The sequence below is a fragment of the Hibiscus syriacus genome, unplaced genomic scaffold, assembly GCF_006381635.1.
Source record: "Hibiscus syriacus cultivar Baekdansim isolate YM2019G1 unplaced genomic scaffold, ASM638163v2 tig00116971_pilon, whole genome shotgun sequence".
NCBI lineage: Eukaryota > Viridiplantae > Streptophyta > Magnoliopsida > Malvales > Malvaceae > Hibiscus > Hibiscus syriacus.
Window position 1 is genome coordinate 5,030,089 of NW_024063495.1, and position 14,388 is coordinate 5,044,476.

The 14,388-nt window shown below is 33.2% G+C and overlaps 2 protein-coding genes across 6 annotated transcripts; one reads left to right on the plus strand and one right to left on the minus strand.

Annotated features, from left to right (window-relative positions):
- Positions 1-1,094: 1,094 nt before the first annotated feature.
- On the plus strand, positions 1,095-6,940 carry LOC120191677 (serine/threonine-protein kinase BSK7-like). Of its 4 annotated transcripts, XR_005522717.1 has the most exons (12): positions 1,095-1,386; positions 1,683-1,964; positions 2,048-2,268; positions 2,652-2,787; positions 3,022-3,155; positions 3,332-3,437; positions 3,929-4,014; positions 4,527-4,715; positions 5,122-5,274; positions 5,813-5,926; positions 6,287-6,612; positions 6,727-6,939. XR_005522717.1 is itself a non-coding variant. In XM_039194587.1 (11 exons), the coding sequence occupies exons 2-11, from the start codon at positions 1,886-1,888 to the stop codon at positions 6,530-6,532; spliced, it is 1,464 nt and encodes a 487-aa protein (XP_039050518.1). In that variant the 5' UTR covers positions 1,095-1,386; positions 1,683-1,885; the 3' UTR covers positions 6,533-6,940. The 4 variants fall into 4 exon arrangements, 3 of the variants coding, with proteins under 3 accessions (XP_039050518.1, XP_039050519.1, XP_039050520.1); XM_039194587.1 differs by having other exon boundaries at positions 6,287-6,940; XM_039194588.1 differs by having other exon boundaries at positions 1,095-1,384; positions 1,884-1,964; positions 6,287-6,940.
- Positions 6,941-8,143: 1,203 nt separating this feature from the next.
- LOC120191748 (glutamate--cysteine ligase, chloroplastic-like) lies at positions 8,144-13,703 on the minus strand. Of its 2 annotated transcripts, XM_039194670.1 has the most exons (16): positions 13,597-13,703; positions 12,734-13,082; positions 12,286-12,436; positions 12,017-12,124; positions 11,598-11,690; positions 11,332-11,415; positions 11,174-11,242; positions 11,025-11,095; positions 10,865-10,933; positions 10,667-10,757; positions 10,410-10,499; positions 10,242-10,322; positions 9,653-9,745; positions 9,415-9,495; positions 9,210-9,279; positions 8,144-8,351 (listed from the first exon to the last, which is right to left on the minus strand). In XM_039194670.1, exons 2-16 carry the CDS (start codon positions 13,069-13,071, stop codon positions 8,263-8,265), a joined length of 1,578 nt encoding a protein of 525 aa, XP_039050601.1. In that variant the 5' UTR covers positions 13,072-13,082; positions 13,597-13,703; the 3' UTR covers positions 8,144-8,262. The 2 variants fall into 2 exon arrangements, with proteins under 2 accessions (XP_039050601.1, XP_039050602.1); XM_039194671.1 differs by lacking the exons at positions 8,144-8,351; positions 9,210-9,279 and having other exon boundaries at positions 9,470-9,498.
- Positions 13,704-14,388: the final 685 nt, after the last annotated feature.

Here is a 14,388-nt window from a genome sequence, read left to right on the forward strand (position 1 = left end):
AATAAATCTATGAGCACTTAAAAAAATGTGTTAATTCCCCTACAAAAACCATAGTTAGACACACGTCGATGTGAATGAGATCATCTAAAGGGAAAACAATACGAAGGAAATAGATAGGAACTTAATGTTTAAGGTATTTATTGAGTGTAATACAAGCATAGAAAATTCATGTAAAGAAAATGATAAGGTTTTAAGGATTTTTATTGTATTTAATAAAAAATATTACATAATTTGTATCTAGAGATGCATGTAAGATCTTATGTTAAGGGACGAGCTTTTAAAATTTTAAGAATTGACGGAAGGATGGACTTATAAAATTCTATAATGACGAAAATAAATTATTAATGGGAAATACAAATAAAATATCTAAAATATATGATAATTTGAAAATTTTAGAGGAAACGACTGATCTAGGAGAACGGAAATAGATAATTAATAAAAAAATATATGAAAATTTGAATGGTCACCCTCTTCGATTCATCTTTGCTTATACCGTTTTTAAAATAAATTTTTTAAAATTGTTGTCATGTTTAAACAGATATTATTATTTTAATAATTAGTAATTTTTATTAATCAACTAAACTAATTTGAATACTACAAAAGTTTATCATAGAGTTTACATATATTTTTATAAACCGTCAAGTAATAATATATAAATACATAAAATATTTTTTTATTATTATATTAAATCAAGATGAGATTTCTATAAATCTAACACGGAGTAGCTCGACTTTGTCATTGAAAAATTTAAATTTTATAAAAAAATTAATATCAAAATCAATTAAATTTGATTTTTTTATAAGTATTAGTTATATTTTAAGATTCGAGATAATAGAACAATAAAATAAAATTAATACAAAACATGGTGGTTAATTTTGATATCCACTCAGAATTTATCCTTTAACCTTAAAAATACAATAATTTTCGAATTAATTTTCAAAAAAAAGGGAAGGGAGACAATGGGTAGGCAATTGATTATGGGGTCTTAGGCGTGGAAAATAAATAGAATAAAGAATAGGCCATGTCGGTGGAAAATAAATAAAATTAATCTCATATTTATTTTATTTTATTTTTATTATAATTGGATAATCGCCGATTCTTAGACAGATTTCATTTTCTGGAAATAAAATATCGTATAGGATCAAATAAAATTATAAGACATGGAGAAAATAACATTGAATTTTGTTTTCTTCTGCTGAAAGAGTCGAGAATCTCATCGGCTGATTCAGGTTCTTCTAATAACTTTTTTTCCCCAAAGTTTTGATTTGATTAGAGGATTTGTTTTGAAGTTGCAGAGAAGTTGAAGCTTTGCCGAAGCTAAGCTTTAATTGACTAAAGAGGGGGAAAGTGAACTGACTCAATGGTTGAAACTCGGTGCTGCTAAAGGTACCTTTTATTCTGTATTTTTTTTGGTTAGAAAGTTAATCGAGAGATACGTGTTGAATTAAACGGAATGATTTTCTTCTTTCCTTTTTGCTTAGTTGAAATGGAACGGAAATCTCGGCGAATAAAACGGCGAGGTTTCAAAGAGGATCAATGATTTGATTCTAGGTTTTAGTTTTCGGTGGAAGAATAAAATTGAATGCCATTTATAAGATTCGAAATCTTAGCTTAGCTTCTTTTTCATTTTTTAAGGATTGTTTCGTAAGTGGCATAGTTGAATTCGATTTCTTATGCTGCAGGTCAATTAAGGTTTTGATTTGCACAGAAAATTTGAAAAATAAAAGGATATCTGGTCAAAATGGGTTAAAGTCGGTGAAAATTTCTTCGATAAAGTTCATTTCCGAAGCTGAGAGTAAATATTAAAAGAATACAAAGAGTTTGTAGAACTTTGGAACCTCCATTGATTTGCTACTGTTTGAAGAGATCCCATTGAGGTATTGGGATGGGCTGTGGGTGTTCGAAACTAGAGTGTTGTTGGAGATTGGATCAGAATCGATCAATTCCTGAAGGTGCTAATGTTGGTAAGTATGAATAGTGAGTTTCGTTATCGATTATAATCATCTAATAGAGGCTGCTTTTAATACTAAATTATGTTGTTTTATAGAAAGTGAGGAAAAGGGTGAAGTTGATGGTTTACCTGCATTCCGTGAATACTCAATTGAAACACTCAAGATGGCTACATCTGGATTCGCCGTGGAGAATATAGTTTCAGAACATGGTGAGAAAGCTCCTAATGTAGTTTACAAGGGCAAGTTGGAAAATCAAAGGCTGATTGCTGTTAAACGATTTAATAGGTCTGCATGGCCTGATGCCAGGCAGTTCTTGGTAAGCAAATGCTGGATACGTAATATGTTCTTTTCAAGATTTCGTGTCAGTCGTTCCGCAAGTGTTCATCAGTCATTTCTGCAGAGGAAAAGGAAAAGTCTCTCTATAGCATTAGACATTGAACTTATGAAGTTAAGATCATTGAGAATTTTTGTCATCTTGAGGGATTTGTTTCTTTAAGTTCTGATGCTGATATGTTTTATGCGTGTCTTGCATAGTGACTCTTATTTGTAACCTTCATGAGTTATGACTACCTATTCTAACAAGAGTCTATCTCTTCCTGCTATCATTATATTTATAGTGTAAAATTGCTTTCAGTGTAGTAATATTCTAGATTACAATATAAAACACCTGGCTTCTGACTTCAGCTTCTATAACTTTAGGAAGAGGCAAGAGCTGTTGGTCAGCTTCGGAACCACAGATTGGCAAATTTACTTGGTTGTTGCTGTGAAGGTGATGAAAGGTTACTTGTTGCAGAATTTATGAACAATGACACATTGGCAAAACACTTATTCCATTGTAAGTTCATGTTTGGTTCCCTTGCTTCAGCTTTGGCATTTGGCTTATAATTTGTTTTTCTGTTTCCAATTGCTTGGTTGATATAAATCTATAACTTGTTAATGTCAGTTGTAATATGGTTCTCTCCTTTTCAAGTCTTTAGTTTTTGCTTCTATCTTCTTTTTTATAGCTAGATCATTGTAAAAGGAATGGTTATTTCAGACTCACATTCATATTGAACTTATGGGTTTTCAGGGGAAGCACAACCGATGAAATGGGCAATGCGACTAAGGGTTGCTTTGCATCTTGCAGAAGCTTTAGAATATTGCACCAGCAAAGGACGTGCTCTGTACCATGACCTAAATGCATATCGAATTGTTTTTGATGATGTATGTTTCTTAACATTTTTTCCTTCTATGGTTTTTTTTTTTTTGCTAAGCCAAAACTTTTTATTAAAAAAAGGGAAAACATATTTCATGTGGCTTCTGGGATTCAAGCCCAGGTCTCCACAGCTACTTTGTTGGAAATTAATAACCTAATTGGTTATTATGCAAATTAATTTCAGGAGGGCAACCCTAGACTTTCATGCTTTGGATTAATGAAGAACAGTAGAGATGGAAAAAGTTACAGCACAAACTTGGCATTTACTCCTCCAGAGTATTTGAGGACAGGTACTTTTCCTCTTTAATAAAATGATAAGCTTCTTTACATGTATGCTAATCCTTTTTTTATGGGCTTGGCTGTTGAATATCCAAGCTTTTAAATAAGATTTTTGCCTGACCTTCTTTTGTTCTTATTTGTCTTTTTTTAGTTGAGTAATCTACCATCACTCTATGCAATATGTTATTTTCGTTTCAATTTTTCATATAGGGAATTATATGTTGATTTATATAGCAAGTAGATTTGAAGAAGGTATCATTTCTTAAGGAGATACAGTGTAATACCATTTTGTGCTGAATTATGCTTAGAAAATAGAAATGCTATTTATATTAGATTGTAGATGTGTTAATATCTGTCGACTCTTTTAGCTCTCTCCTCTCTAGTTGTGTGGCTCCCTGAACTTTGTTGTAGCAATATTTGCATCCGGTTTTGTGATAGGAATATCAATATCAGTCCCTTATCCTTTTGGAGTTAGTATTCTAAATTGTTCTTGTGTCTGCAGGAAGAGTAACACCAGAAAGTGTAATTTATAGTTTTGGCACCCTTCTTCTTGATCTTCTCAGTGGAAAACATATTCCTCCAAGTCACGTAAGTATACTGAAGATATTTGATGCAACAGATTTCTTGAAAAACAATAGTTTCCTTGTATTATCTATCTATGAAGTTGTCATTTGTCCAACATGTAGAAGGTATCGTGTCTTTTATATTGTACCTGTTTGAAATATGATTTGTGATTAAGGACTGTTCTTGTTACTTTTAGGATTGTAAGTTGATGTTTTTTATGGGTTTTAGTCAGAGATACAATTTAACTCTGAACAGCAGTTCAGGTGTATCTGGAGTCTGGACCATTGTTAAGTTTCAAGCTGGAACCTATTAATGGCACCACATAAGCTGCTTCCTGTCAATATTAATATATTTTTTATGGAATAAAACTTTATAATCTATTCTTTTCATTGTTATTATTGTTTTGAGAGTTCTTTCTTTTGGGAATAGCACTTTGTGCCTGCCAAAATAATGTGTTGCTTGTTTTTTCCATATTAGGACGGCGTAGTTATGCCAACTGCGGTGCATCTAATTTTTACTTGTATCACTTTGTTCAGGCGCTGGACCTTATACGTGACAGGAACATCCAGATGCTGATAGATTCTTGTTTGGAAGGGCAATTTTCAAATGACGATGGGACTGAGTTAGTACGCTTAGCGTCTCGGTGTTTGCAATATGAGCCCCGTGAACGGCCAATTCCAAAGTCATTAGTTTCTGCAATAGTTCCTCTTCAGAGGGATTCTGAGGTTGTTTGTCTTTTATTTCTCAAGTAACTTCATTTTATTATTTCCAAAATTCTAACTCTCTAAAATTACTTGTCTGTATACAGCTTCCATAGAAAGTCATATTCTGTTCGCAAACTTTTCTTTTCTTAATAGTAATTATATTTTCTTTTGATTTGTCTGTTTGGTCCTTATAGATAAATCCTCATTCTATAACTATTATGTCTTTTTGTTTTTCATTGTTCATTGCATACAAGCAAGATAGATGCAGCTGCTCTTCTTTCCTAACATGTACTATTATATCAACTCCAAAGTCCAAATAGATGTAGATGCCATTTTAGGCAAAGATTAACATGGTCTTATCTGTTTCAAGGCTGAGTAATGTTTTTCTATTAATGAGAAGTTCTTTTTTTTAAAATTAATTTTGAAGGTTCCTTCGTATGTATTAATGGGCATTCGTAATGGTGCTGATGCCGTACCTCTGACACCGCTTGGGGAATCCTGCTTAAGAATGGATCTGACTGCCATTCATGAGGTCTTAGAAAACCTTGGATATAAAGATGACGAGGGTGCTGCTACTGAGGTTTGTTTCTTGTCTGTCAAGTGACCGGTTTCTTTTTTCCTATATCATTTGCCCTTCAGATTTGACTAATCAAGCCTGAGCTGAGTGATGTTTACTTCTCAGGGATAGGTTCATGGTATAAGATTAAATTCCCCATTATATGCCCTCCCCCACCCCCACCCCCCACACAAAAAAAAAACTTCTAGCTCATTTCTAATTAGTCATCATAATTTAATTTTGATTTTCTTTATTTTAATTTGTGGTTGCTGTGGCAAGGATATTGGATCTTTTATATCATTTTTACTGATACGATTAAAATTGTCGATATAACCATGTTTTAACATGATTTGAGTTTGAATATTTTGATCCTTCTCTTTTGTGGGTTTGAGGTGGTCCATGCACAATATTAAATTGAGATGGGGCTACATCTGTTTTATCATGCTGGTGGTTAGGCTGAGAGTGGTTATTGTCAATGGCATAGAATTAGTATCTCTGGTTAGCTTGCTTGTTTCAGCTGTGCAGTGTGTGTTTTTCTCATTGCTAGTTTTATGGTTTGCAGCTTTCATTCCAGATGTGGACGAACCAGATGCAGGAAACATTGACGTCGAAGAAAAAGGGTGATGTTGCTTTTAGGCATAAAGATTTCACAACTGCCATTGAATGCTATACCCAGGTTAGAATTTGTTTACTTTTCTCCTCTGAATGTCGAATATTTTACCCCCATTTCCTTGCTCAATCGGACCTTTTTTAGGAGGCATATTGAGGTAGCCAGAACAGTTTTGCCTATTTTTTCGTCAAACTTGCAACTTTTCTGCTGTTTTATTATATCTTTTACCGTCATCATCCGGACTGGAAGTGTCCAGGATCATATTAGCGTCCATTGTGTCCTAAAACTTATCAAGAGGTAATTTGGGAAACTGTCTAGTTTGGTACTTTTTTGTGCCATGGCTGGTGATCCTAAGGAGGTAAATGTTTTGCGAATGACATTCAAAAGTAGATCTTTGACCCGACAGTTTGTACATTCATGTCACAGTTCATTGATGTTGGAACCATGGTTTCCCCAACTGTTTATGCTCGACGGAGTCTATCGTACCTCATGAATGACATGCTCCAAGAAGCTCTTAATGATGCCATGCAAGCGCAAATAATATCTCCTGTTTGGCATATTGCATTCTACTTGCAAGCTGTTGCTCTATTCGCTCTAGGAAAAGAGGATGAGACACAAGTCGCTCTCAAGGAGGGTACTGGTCTTGAAAACAAAAAGAACGCAACTTCTTGACCGCAATCAGATCTCAAATAAGTCGCCTCTCCGATCAACCTGAAGATGACCATCCATTTGACAAAGATTTCAGTTTCCAGGTAAGAGAACCATCTTAAAACCTCAAAAGAAACCATGCGATACCATGAATACATATAATGTCGATCAACTCTCACGACCAGTTTCGTGTTTGATTCGGTCCGGTTCATGGTCAGCTTAAATTTTTTTGGTTTGGAGCAACTTCATAAATCTACCCACCCGTGCTTTTACTCTTACTGACGCTTCCCAAATGCAATGATCTTTGGAGGAATAAATTGGGAACACTATATATTTGGAGAGAAGCGTGAATTCGTCATGTTTGTAATTATGTACAGTACCAATGATTATGGTTTTGCTCATCTGGAGATGAATCTGGTTTTTTTTTTTTTTTGTATGTTTATTTATTATCAAATTGAGAGATACATATTTGATACACTATCAATGGAATGAGACATGTTTCTAATCTCAAATAACACCGTTTGAAACTGTTTTCCATTAAGAAACACAATAATTTCTTGATATTAATCTTTTTGTTATACAAAAAACACGAATTATGAAAGTATCTTCGAATCGTTGATTGGATAACCTTTTCCACCCTAAATGACTACCATTTTTTAACATTTAGGAAGCGTATGGTTCATTAAATATAAATTTATCTTTAAGAATAAGATTTTTAAAATCTAATATTATTTAACAAAATATTGAAATATTAGATTGTCTTTGACTTGTTTGATTTGTTGAATAGGAATATTAGATTATTGACAAAAAGAAAATAAAATTATTTAAATATATGTTTTATCAAATATAGGTGACGTGTTTTCTTAATTAATATTAGATTTACATGAAATTCATATAACAAATTTAAAATTTTAGCTATACTAGTCACATTGATTCAGACAGATTTATAAATAAATAATGAAACAAATAATTATTAAAAAATTATCATTAATTTTAAATGTATATTATTTTAATCAAAGTTATTTTAGAAATATTAATAAACCATTAGGATAAAAAATTTAAGTCTCATAAAGATTTTTATTAAATGAAATAAAAAATATTCAAACAATCTTATCATGAAAATACAACTAAAATTAAAAAAATTAATAAATAAAATTGTTTAAAACTAAAATACAAGTTTAATGTAAATATAAACCAAATTGTTACAACACAAGAAAAATTGATAAGATGCAAGTCATTATTCATTCATTTTCTTTTCGAAAATGATATAGCGATTATTGTTGGGACTTCTTTTCCATCTATAATGGTCGAAATTGTTTAAAACCTAAGATTAGAATGGGAATGACATTCTCACCATTTGTTCAAAAAATATCACCATAGTAAAAACAATACTATCCCCTAGTCCATACATGAACCTAAATCAAACATGATTTCAGGAAAAAAAAAATTACTCCTAATAATGATATTTTCTAGGAACCAAACATCCCATATAGCATTCCCCTCTAGATTATATTGCCATTTTCATTGCAAAGAATGTAATTACCGAGGTAAGAAGATATGATGTAAAAAGGCAGCAACAATGACCTTACCATACATGTCATGGTGAAACCTCTAAATTGGAACAAAGTTTCTTGTACATTCAGTCAAAAACATTGTTTATTCCTCTAACGATCATCCAAAGTTCACTTAACGAATTACAACAAAAGACGATGCATGAAATCACACCATTCTAAGAATTTGATTCCCAATTCATCTCAGTAAAGTAGTTCTTCGAAAACAGGGTCAACAGATTGTCCCCATTTCCCGTGATACAATTCCAAAAGCCTCTCAGCTGGTGTTACTCCTGCCATAATTTTTATTCAAATATAGCCATGTGAAGACGGGAAGATTAAATCACTATGCTTAAGAGACACAGTAAACACGTGAAAAAGAAATTTGTAATAGGTTCCAAGTTAACCTGTAACAGAACCGTTAATAACGGTTGACCGCTAAATTCAGAAGCCACTATTATAGTTAACCGAGCTGTTTAGGTTAAACGGTATGGTTACCGACCGCGAACACCCCTAGTCACAATAATATAGTTTATTCTTTTATTTTTTTTTGAGTTTTCTCATATATTTGGAAGAAAATATCCTACAATAATGTCGGACATGAGTGTTAAACATGGGTATTGCGGATACATGTAGGTCCCCAAATACAAGTATATGCAAATTTTTTAAAGCTTTCTTATGGATTACATCTTCATAGCTATGTCGGACACTGGTTTCGTAAAAGGAAGAAATAAAGAAAGAGAGAATCCAAGCAACATGGGAAAGGCAGGTAGTTTAGATTTGGTTCTTCTCTTGTCATTGTCGCTTGAATAAGAAAGTAGCTTAATAATTAGAAAGAAACAATGAGGGTTTAAAAGGTTTAATTGATTCAACTCTAAGATCTTTATATTTTTATATTTCTGTTGTTTTAAGCTTGTAATTTTTGCAGTCTTAATATCATTTTACCGCTTTCTGTTGTTAGATAAAATTGGAGTTCAGAAACTTTCACTAGTTACTAGATATTTGATTTTAATCTCTGCGAGGACCATCTTTTACTCTTTATTACTTGATTTTGCGATATACGTGCAATAGTGTAATAAATTTCACAAGTTCCTCGCAAACAGAAATAACAGAAAGAAATGTAAATAATATACGGACTCTCGACTGCGTACCTGTTCGAACCACTTCTGCCATCTCATTCAAGAACCCGGTTTCCTTGAAGCCTCTTCTTTCCAAGCCATCCTACATGGATAATTGATTGAGGTATAAAAAAAAGCATTAAAATAAAATATATCAAAGCAGAGCAGCAGAAATGGTAATGCCAGATTTAGGATTTATGTGAAATTGGAAAAACGAGACAGACATGTCGTATGATACCTTGGCCAATTTGAGAACATCTTCAGCAACGTTCCATAGAAGCCCATCTCGAAATGATGTCTTAAGACCAGTCTTTGGAACCTACTAAACAGAGCTTTAACTTAGACATGCAGTCTTAGCACTGCAGAAGCACAAATCAAGAGCATTATACTTGTATCTCAACCTCGTAAATGGAAGACAATTCTTCACCTACAAAAGGGACGTGTAAATTTATTTGCTATGGAAGTGTTCTAATTACCTTGTTTCTCAACATTTGTCTTTCTTCGGTAGTCCAATCGGCAGTCATGTCTAGGATACTCTGGAGCGAGACCTCATCATATAACAAACCTACCTGAAAACCGAAAGAAAGGAACAGTTGTATTGTAATTTCAACAAGAAAGAGAACAAGCATTTTACACAACTAGAATAAGAAGATAACATTTCAAAGAGAAAGAAGAAAATGTACAAAGCCATTAACATAGGCATGAACATGCACTGTTGAATCAAAATTACGTAACAAGAAACTTAGTCCTTAAGGTCAGCTACATAGCTGTAATAGCAATGTTGAAAAACTAGTGTTTGATAACTCGTGAAACAGTTTACTAGATGCACCAAACACCAAAAAATTAAAGGACTGTAACATACGTCCACTCAACAGCTTTGTCGATAAGGACCAACAGAAGCTGGAAACACTGAATAATGTTATTCAGGTTCAGCCAAGCCACCTAGCCATGATTGTGTTTTTAACTTGTACTATGTTGTTGAAATACAGATTTCCAATACTATGTATTATTAAATAATTCGCAAACAAGGGGATTATGCAAAAGCACATAAAAGGGACCAATTACCCAAAATGCTGGCAGAGCACATAAACTCCTCCAAGGCCCTCCATCAGCCCCCCTCATCTCCAAGTACCTCTTCAGTCGAACCTGAATGGAAAGAATCACATGGCTTAAATGACATAAAATCATATGGAATATACGGAGTTTAAGATCATTTTTGAAATAAACAATTACCTCTGGAAATATAGTTGTCAAATGATTTTCCCAGTCATTAAGGTTTGGCAGTTCACCAGGAATACATGGAAGATTTCCAGCCATAAAATCCTAAAACATGAACAGTTATTATGACAGGAAAAAAAATTGCGACAAAAGAATTATCAAGATTTTATGGAAAAGAATGTGGGGGCAATATAGAGAGCGTGAATGAGTGAAAAAGAATGGCTACAGAAGAAGCCTCAATTCACAAGACTATATCAAGGATAGAAGGAAACCCTGAATGACATTCCAGTGCAGTCAATGTACTTTTTCCGATAAACAAAATACATTGGAACATCAAGAGCATAGTCAACATACTGCTCAAACCTGCAGCACATAAATAAAATACCATCATAAAATTCTCTAAACACAAGGGATGATTTACGACAAAGGGATCCAAATTGTCACAATATTGCAACACGAAGAAAGCTTACCCAAAGGAGTCATAAAAAACAAATGGAAGCATGCCTGTTCGGTTCTTATCAGTATCAGTCCAGATATGACTGTTCAAATTCATTTTTTTATAGAAAAAACAGTAAAAGGGTGAACACAGATAGTAAGGAAATATGAAATTATAGTAAAAGATTTAAAAACCTTCTCATGCTAAGGTAACCATTTGGCTTTCCTTCTGTAAAGGGGGAATTTGCAAATAAAGCTGTTGCTATCTGTTTCATTTGCTTCACTAGTTAGAAGAAAAGCAAGGCAGAGATTTTCAGTAGAAGACAAAGTATTAATGTTCTCACAGGTTGCAAAGCAAGACCGGCACGAAATTTCCTAATCATGTCAGCTTCTGAACAGAAGTCCAGATTAACCTATTATAAAAAATCAAAGAGGTGGAAAAAAACGTCAGAAGGATCTTCTTCAGAAAGGCTGGATAATTGGAAATGTAAAATTTTCTTACCTGAACCGTGCATGTCCTAAACATCATATCAAGACCAAGTGAGCCAACTTTAGGCATGTAATTTCTCATTATCTCATATCTTCCCTGAACAAAAGTATCAGGTCAGACTATAATAAAATGATAGGATGATAAAATTGCAATAGCAAATATCAGGTATCACAAAGGTGAAAGATGAGAAAAAAACACAACGTTTACTACATCCATAAAGAAATGTGTGATTTCTACTTTTTATTCGATTTAAAACCATAAAATGTAGTCAATTATACCTTAGGCATGACAGGAATGTCCTTTATTCCCAATTTGGGCTGGAAGCCAATCCCTAAGAATCCAATACCCATTTCTTCTGCAACAGCTTTAACCTAGTAACAGGGTAATAGAGGCATGATATATTCTGAAGTGTGACTGGAAACATTAAGAGTACTTGAAAAAAAATAACAAAAAAGCGGGTATCTAGATAATACTTCTAGAAGTGATTACTTCCTGACAAGTTTAAAATGTTTCCACAATGTAATTTAGATTATCTAGAAGTTATAAAAAAAACACATTCTCTTTGGACAGTATGAGTCTTGACCTTATAAATGGTCCAAATTCTTGATAGATGCTACTTCTGCGTGCAATTTCTTTAGAATGTAGAACTTAGTTAAAAGGTTGCATGCACTAGATTATTCTTTTATCTTTAACAAACCTGATAGAGGTGTGAATTGACCTCGGCACATGTTTGATGCAAAGTTTCAAGAGGCGCGCCACTGAGCTCAAACTGCCCCCCAGGTTCCAATGATATGCTTTGCTTCCCCTAACCATAAAAAATAAAGGTTGTGCAAAAATTCCATGTGCAGTTAAGCAGAAAACAAGAATGCAGGTAGCCTGTAATGCAAAGTCTCTTCCTAAATAGAATTGCTAAGCATTGCCATTAATAGCATAATGAACCACCATACGTATGGAGAACCAGTTTACCTGTTTAAGTCCAATAATTTTATCACCTTCCATTACTTTATCCCAATCAAATCTCTCTGAAATACCATTCAGCAACTCCGCTATTTGGTCATATTTCATAGGTTGCAGAGTTTTGATCTCGAAACCAAATTTTTCGTGCTCTGTACCTATTCTGAGTAAACCAAATACTTGCATTAGCAAACAAGTATAAATATAGAAAGAGGATCAATTTGCCAATAGAAAGATTTAAACCATAACCGGATCCGATATAAATACTAAAATAAATATCAAGGACCAAATATGGCTAGCTATTGATATCAAAGACCTAAAATATCATGTGTGAGACTGGTTATATACAAGTTTAAAAGCATGAAAAGGTCAAGTTAACATGATAAATTCTTCTGAAATAAGAATATAAGAGCTTAAGAAGTACTCTAATCCAAACAAAACAAAGAAGGGGAACTCTTACCTCCAGTTTTCCTTAGGCTTACATCCGGATGCAAGGTATCCAACAAGATCCTCTTTTGTCAATGGTTCTGCAGCAACCACAGCATCCTCTGTGGGAGGGCTTGCTGCAACAATCACACTATTCCTTCTTTTGCCTCGAAATTCCAGAGTTTCTAAATGAAGTTTCCGTGCTATCTTCACATTGTTGCATGAAAAAGAAGAAACCCCAAAAGATTTTTCCTTCATTTTAGGAGCCTCGACATTTTTCACCACACCAAAGGCCACATTCTGCCCTGTTCTACCCCGCGTTATATCACTACGGATACAATATGATGAGCCTGCCTTAGAAACATGTGCCATCAATCCACTCCCTTAAAACACACAACAACCGAAGCCTCTCAGTAACATATCACAAGTTATCGAACCAAAAATTTCCATTACCAACATCCACAAAATAGTTAAGCATTGAACATTGCTTTTCACAGAAATTCAAAGTCTTAATCAACTAACAAGCCTAATTTCAAAACTAACCAGCCTATCATCCAAGTAGTTTTCTAAAAAAACAAAAACAACATACAAATTCCATTATCAAAAGACCTAAACTGAAATTCCTCCAATTAAAACTTGCATCACATAGTACTAACTAACTAACCGCTAAAAAATTCTCAATTCGATAATCTAATAATAACAAGCACACAAGCACTGACAAAAAAAATAAATGCATGCTCAATTCCGAGTCAAATTAACTGCAACATAATACAAAAAGAAGAACGAAACAAATTTAAGCAAGCCTTTCGAGGTGAAGGTATAATTTTAAGTCAAAACACAAATCTAAGCTAAGTTTAAAAGGAGAAATAGAAGATTCTGAGGAGTTAAGATTATCACCTTGGCAGTTTTCGAGCGATTCGAAATCAAATTCTAGGGCTTAATTTTCCGTGAAATGGAAAAGGATAGATGCGGATGGAAAGGGCGACTACAAAAGCGTATATATAACTTCTGGACTGGAAAAGAATAAAGAAAAGAAAGATTCGAGCGAAAAGAAAAGGTTTCAATATTTTATATTTTGTGTGAGGGGAGGTGGGGATTAGGTGCTGCGGCACCATATCACTCCTTTATGGTCCACTTGTCTCTGCTATTGACACGTCAGTCACTCAGCTTTCTTTTTTTCCATTTAGTTGAATAAACTACATAATTCACCCACTTATTTCCACAATTTCATTTTGGTCACTCATTTTTTTTCCAAAAGTATACACAATGTTATGTTTTAACTATGTTTTTGGTAATTTACTGTTGAAAAATAAAAAAACGACTGATGTAATAATTTTTTTATTTTTCATTTTTTTATTTTTTAGTGATGACATGATATTATTTGATGGTGACATATTAGTATCATCATTAATTTTTTAATCACGGATGATCAAAACGTAAAGTTAAATATAATTTTAAAAAATAGCGATTAATGACTAAATACATAGTTTACTTAAAAGAAGCTGTATTATCCAAAGAATACGTAAAAGGTAATTATTTTTGCAATTCTATGTAATTATTATTTCCCAGTAATACACTTTAATAAATGAGCAGTAATTTAGGTGCTAGTTATTTTTTATTATCGACGTGTTCTATATAAATGTTATAGATTTCACGAAATATTTTTTTTAAAATAAGCCCTCTTATTTT

Bases quoted from the DNA above. Each gene is read 5' to 3' on its own strand.
- LOC120191748 (XM_039194670.1), bottom strand. From the start codon at position 13,071: ATGGCACATGTTTCTAAGGCAGGCTCATCATATTGTATCCGTAGTGAT. The intron at 10,500-10,666 runs GTTTCCTTCTAT...TTCATGTTTTAG, and splicing joins GCACTGGAATGTCATTCAGG to GATTTTATGGCTGGAAATCT. The intron at 9,746-10,241 runs GTAATTGGTCCC...TTCGGTTTTCAG, and splicing joins GTGCTCTGCCAGCATTTTGG to GTAGGTTTGTTATATGATGA.
- LOC120191677 (XM_039194587.1), top strand. From the start codon at position 1,886: ATGGGCTGTGGGTGTTCGAAACTAGAGTGTTGTTGGAGATTGGATCAG. The intron at 2,788-3,021 runs GTAAGTTCATGT...ATGGGTTTTCAG, and splicing joins GGCAAAACACTTATTCCATT to GGGAAGCACAACCGATGAAA. The intron at 4,015-4,526 runs GTAAGTATACTG...CACTTTGTTCAG, and splicing joins AACATATTCCTCCAAGTCAC to GCGCTGGACCTTATACGTGA.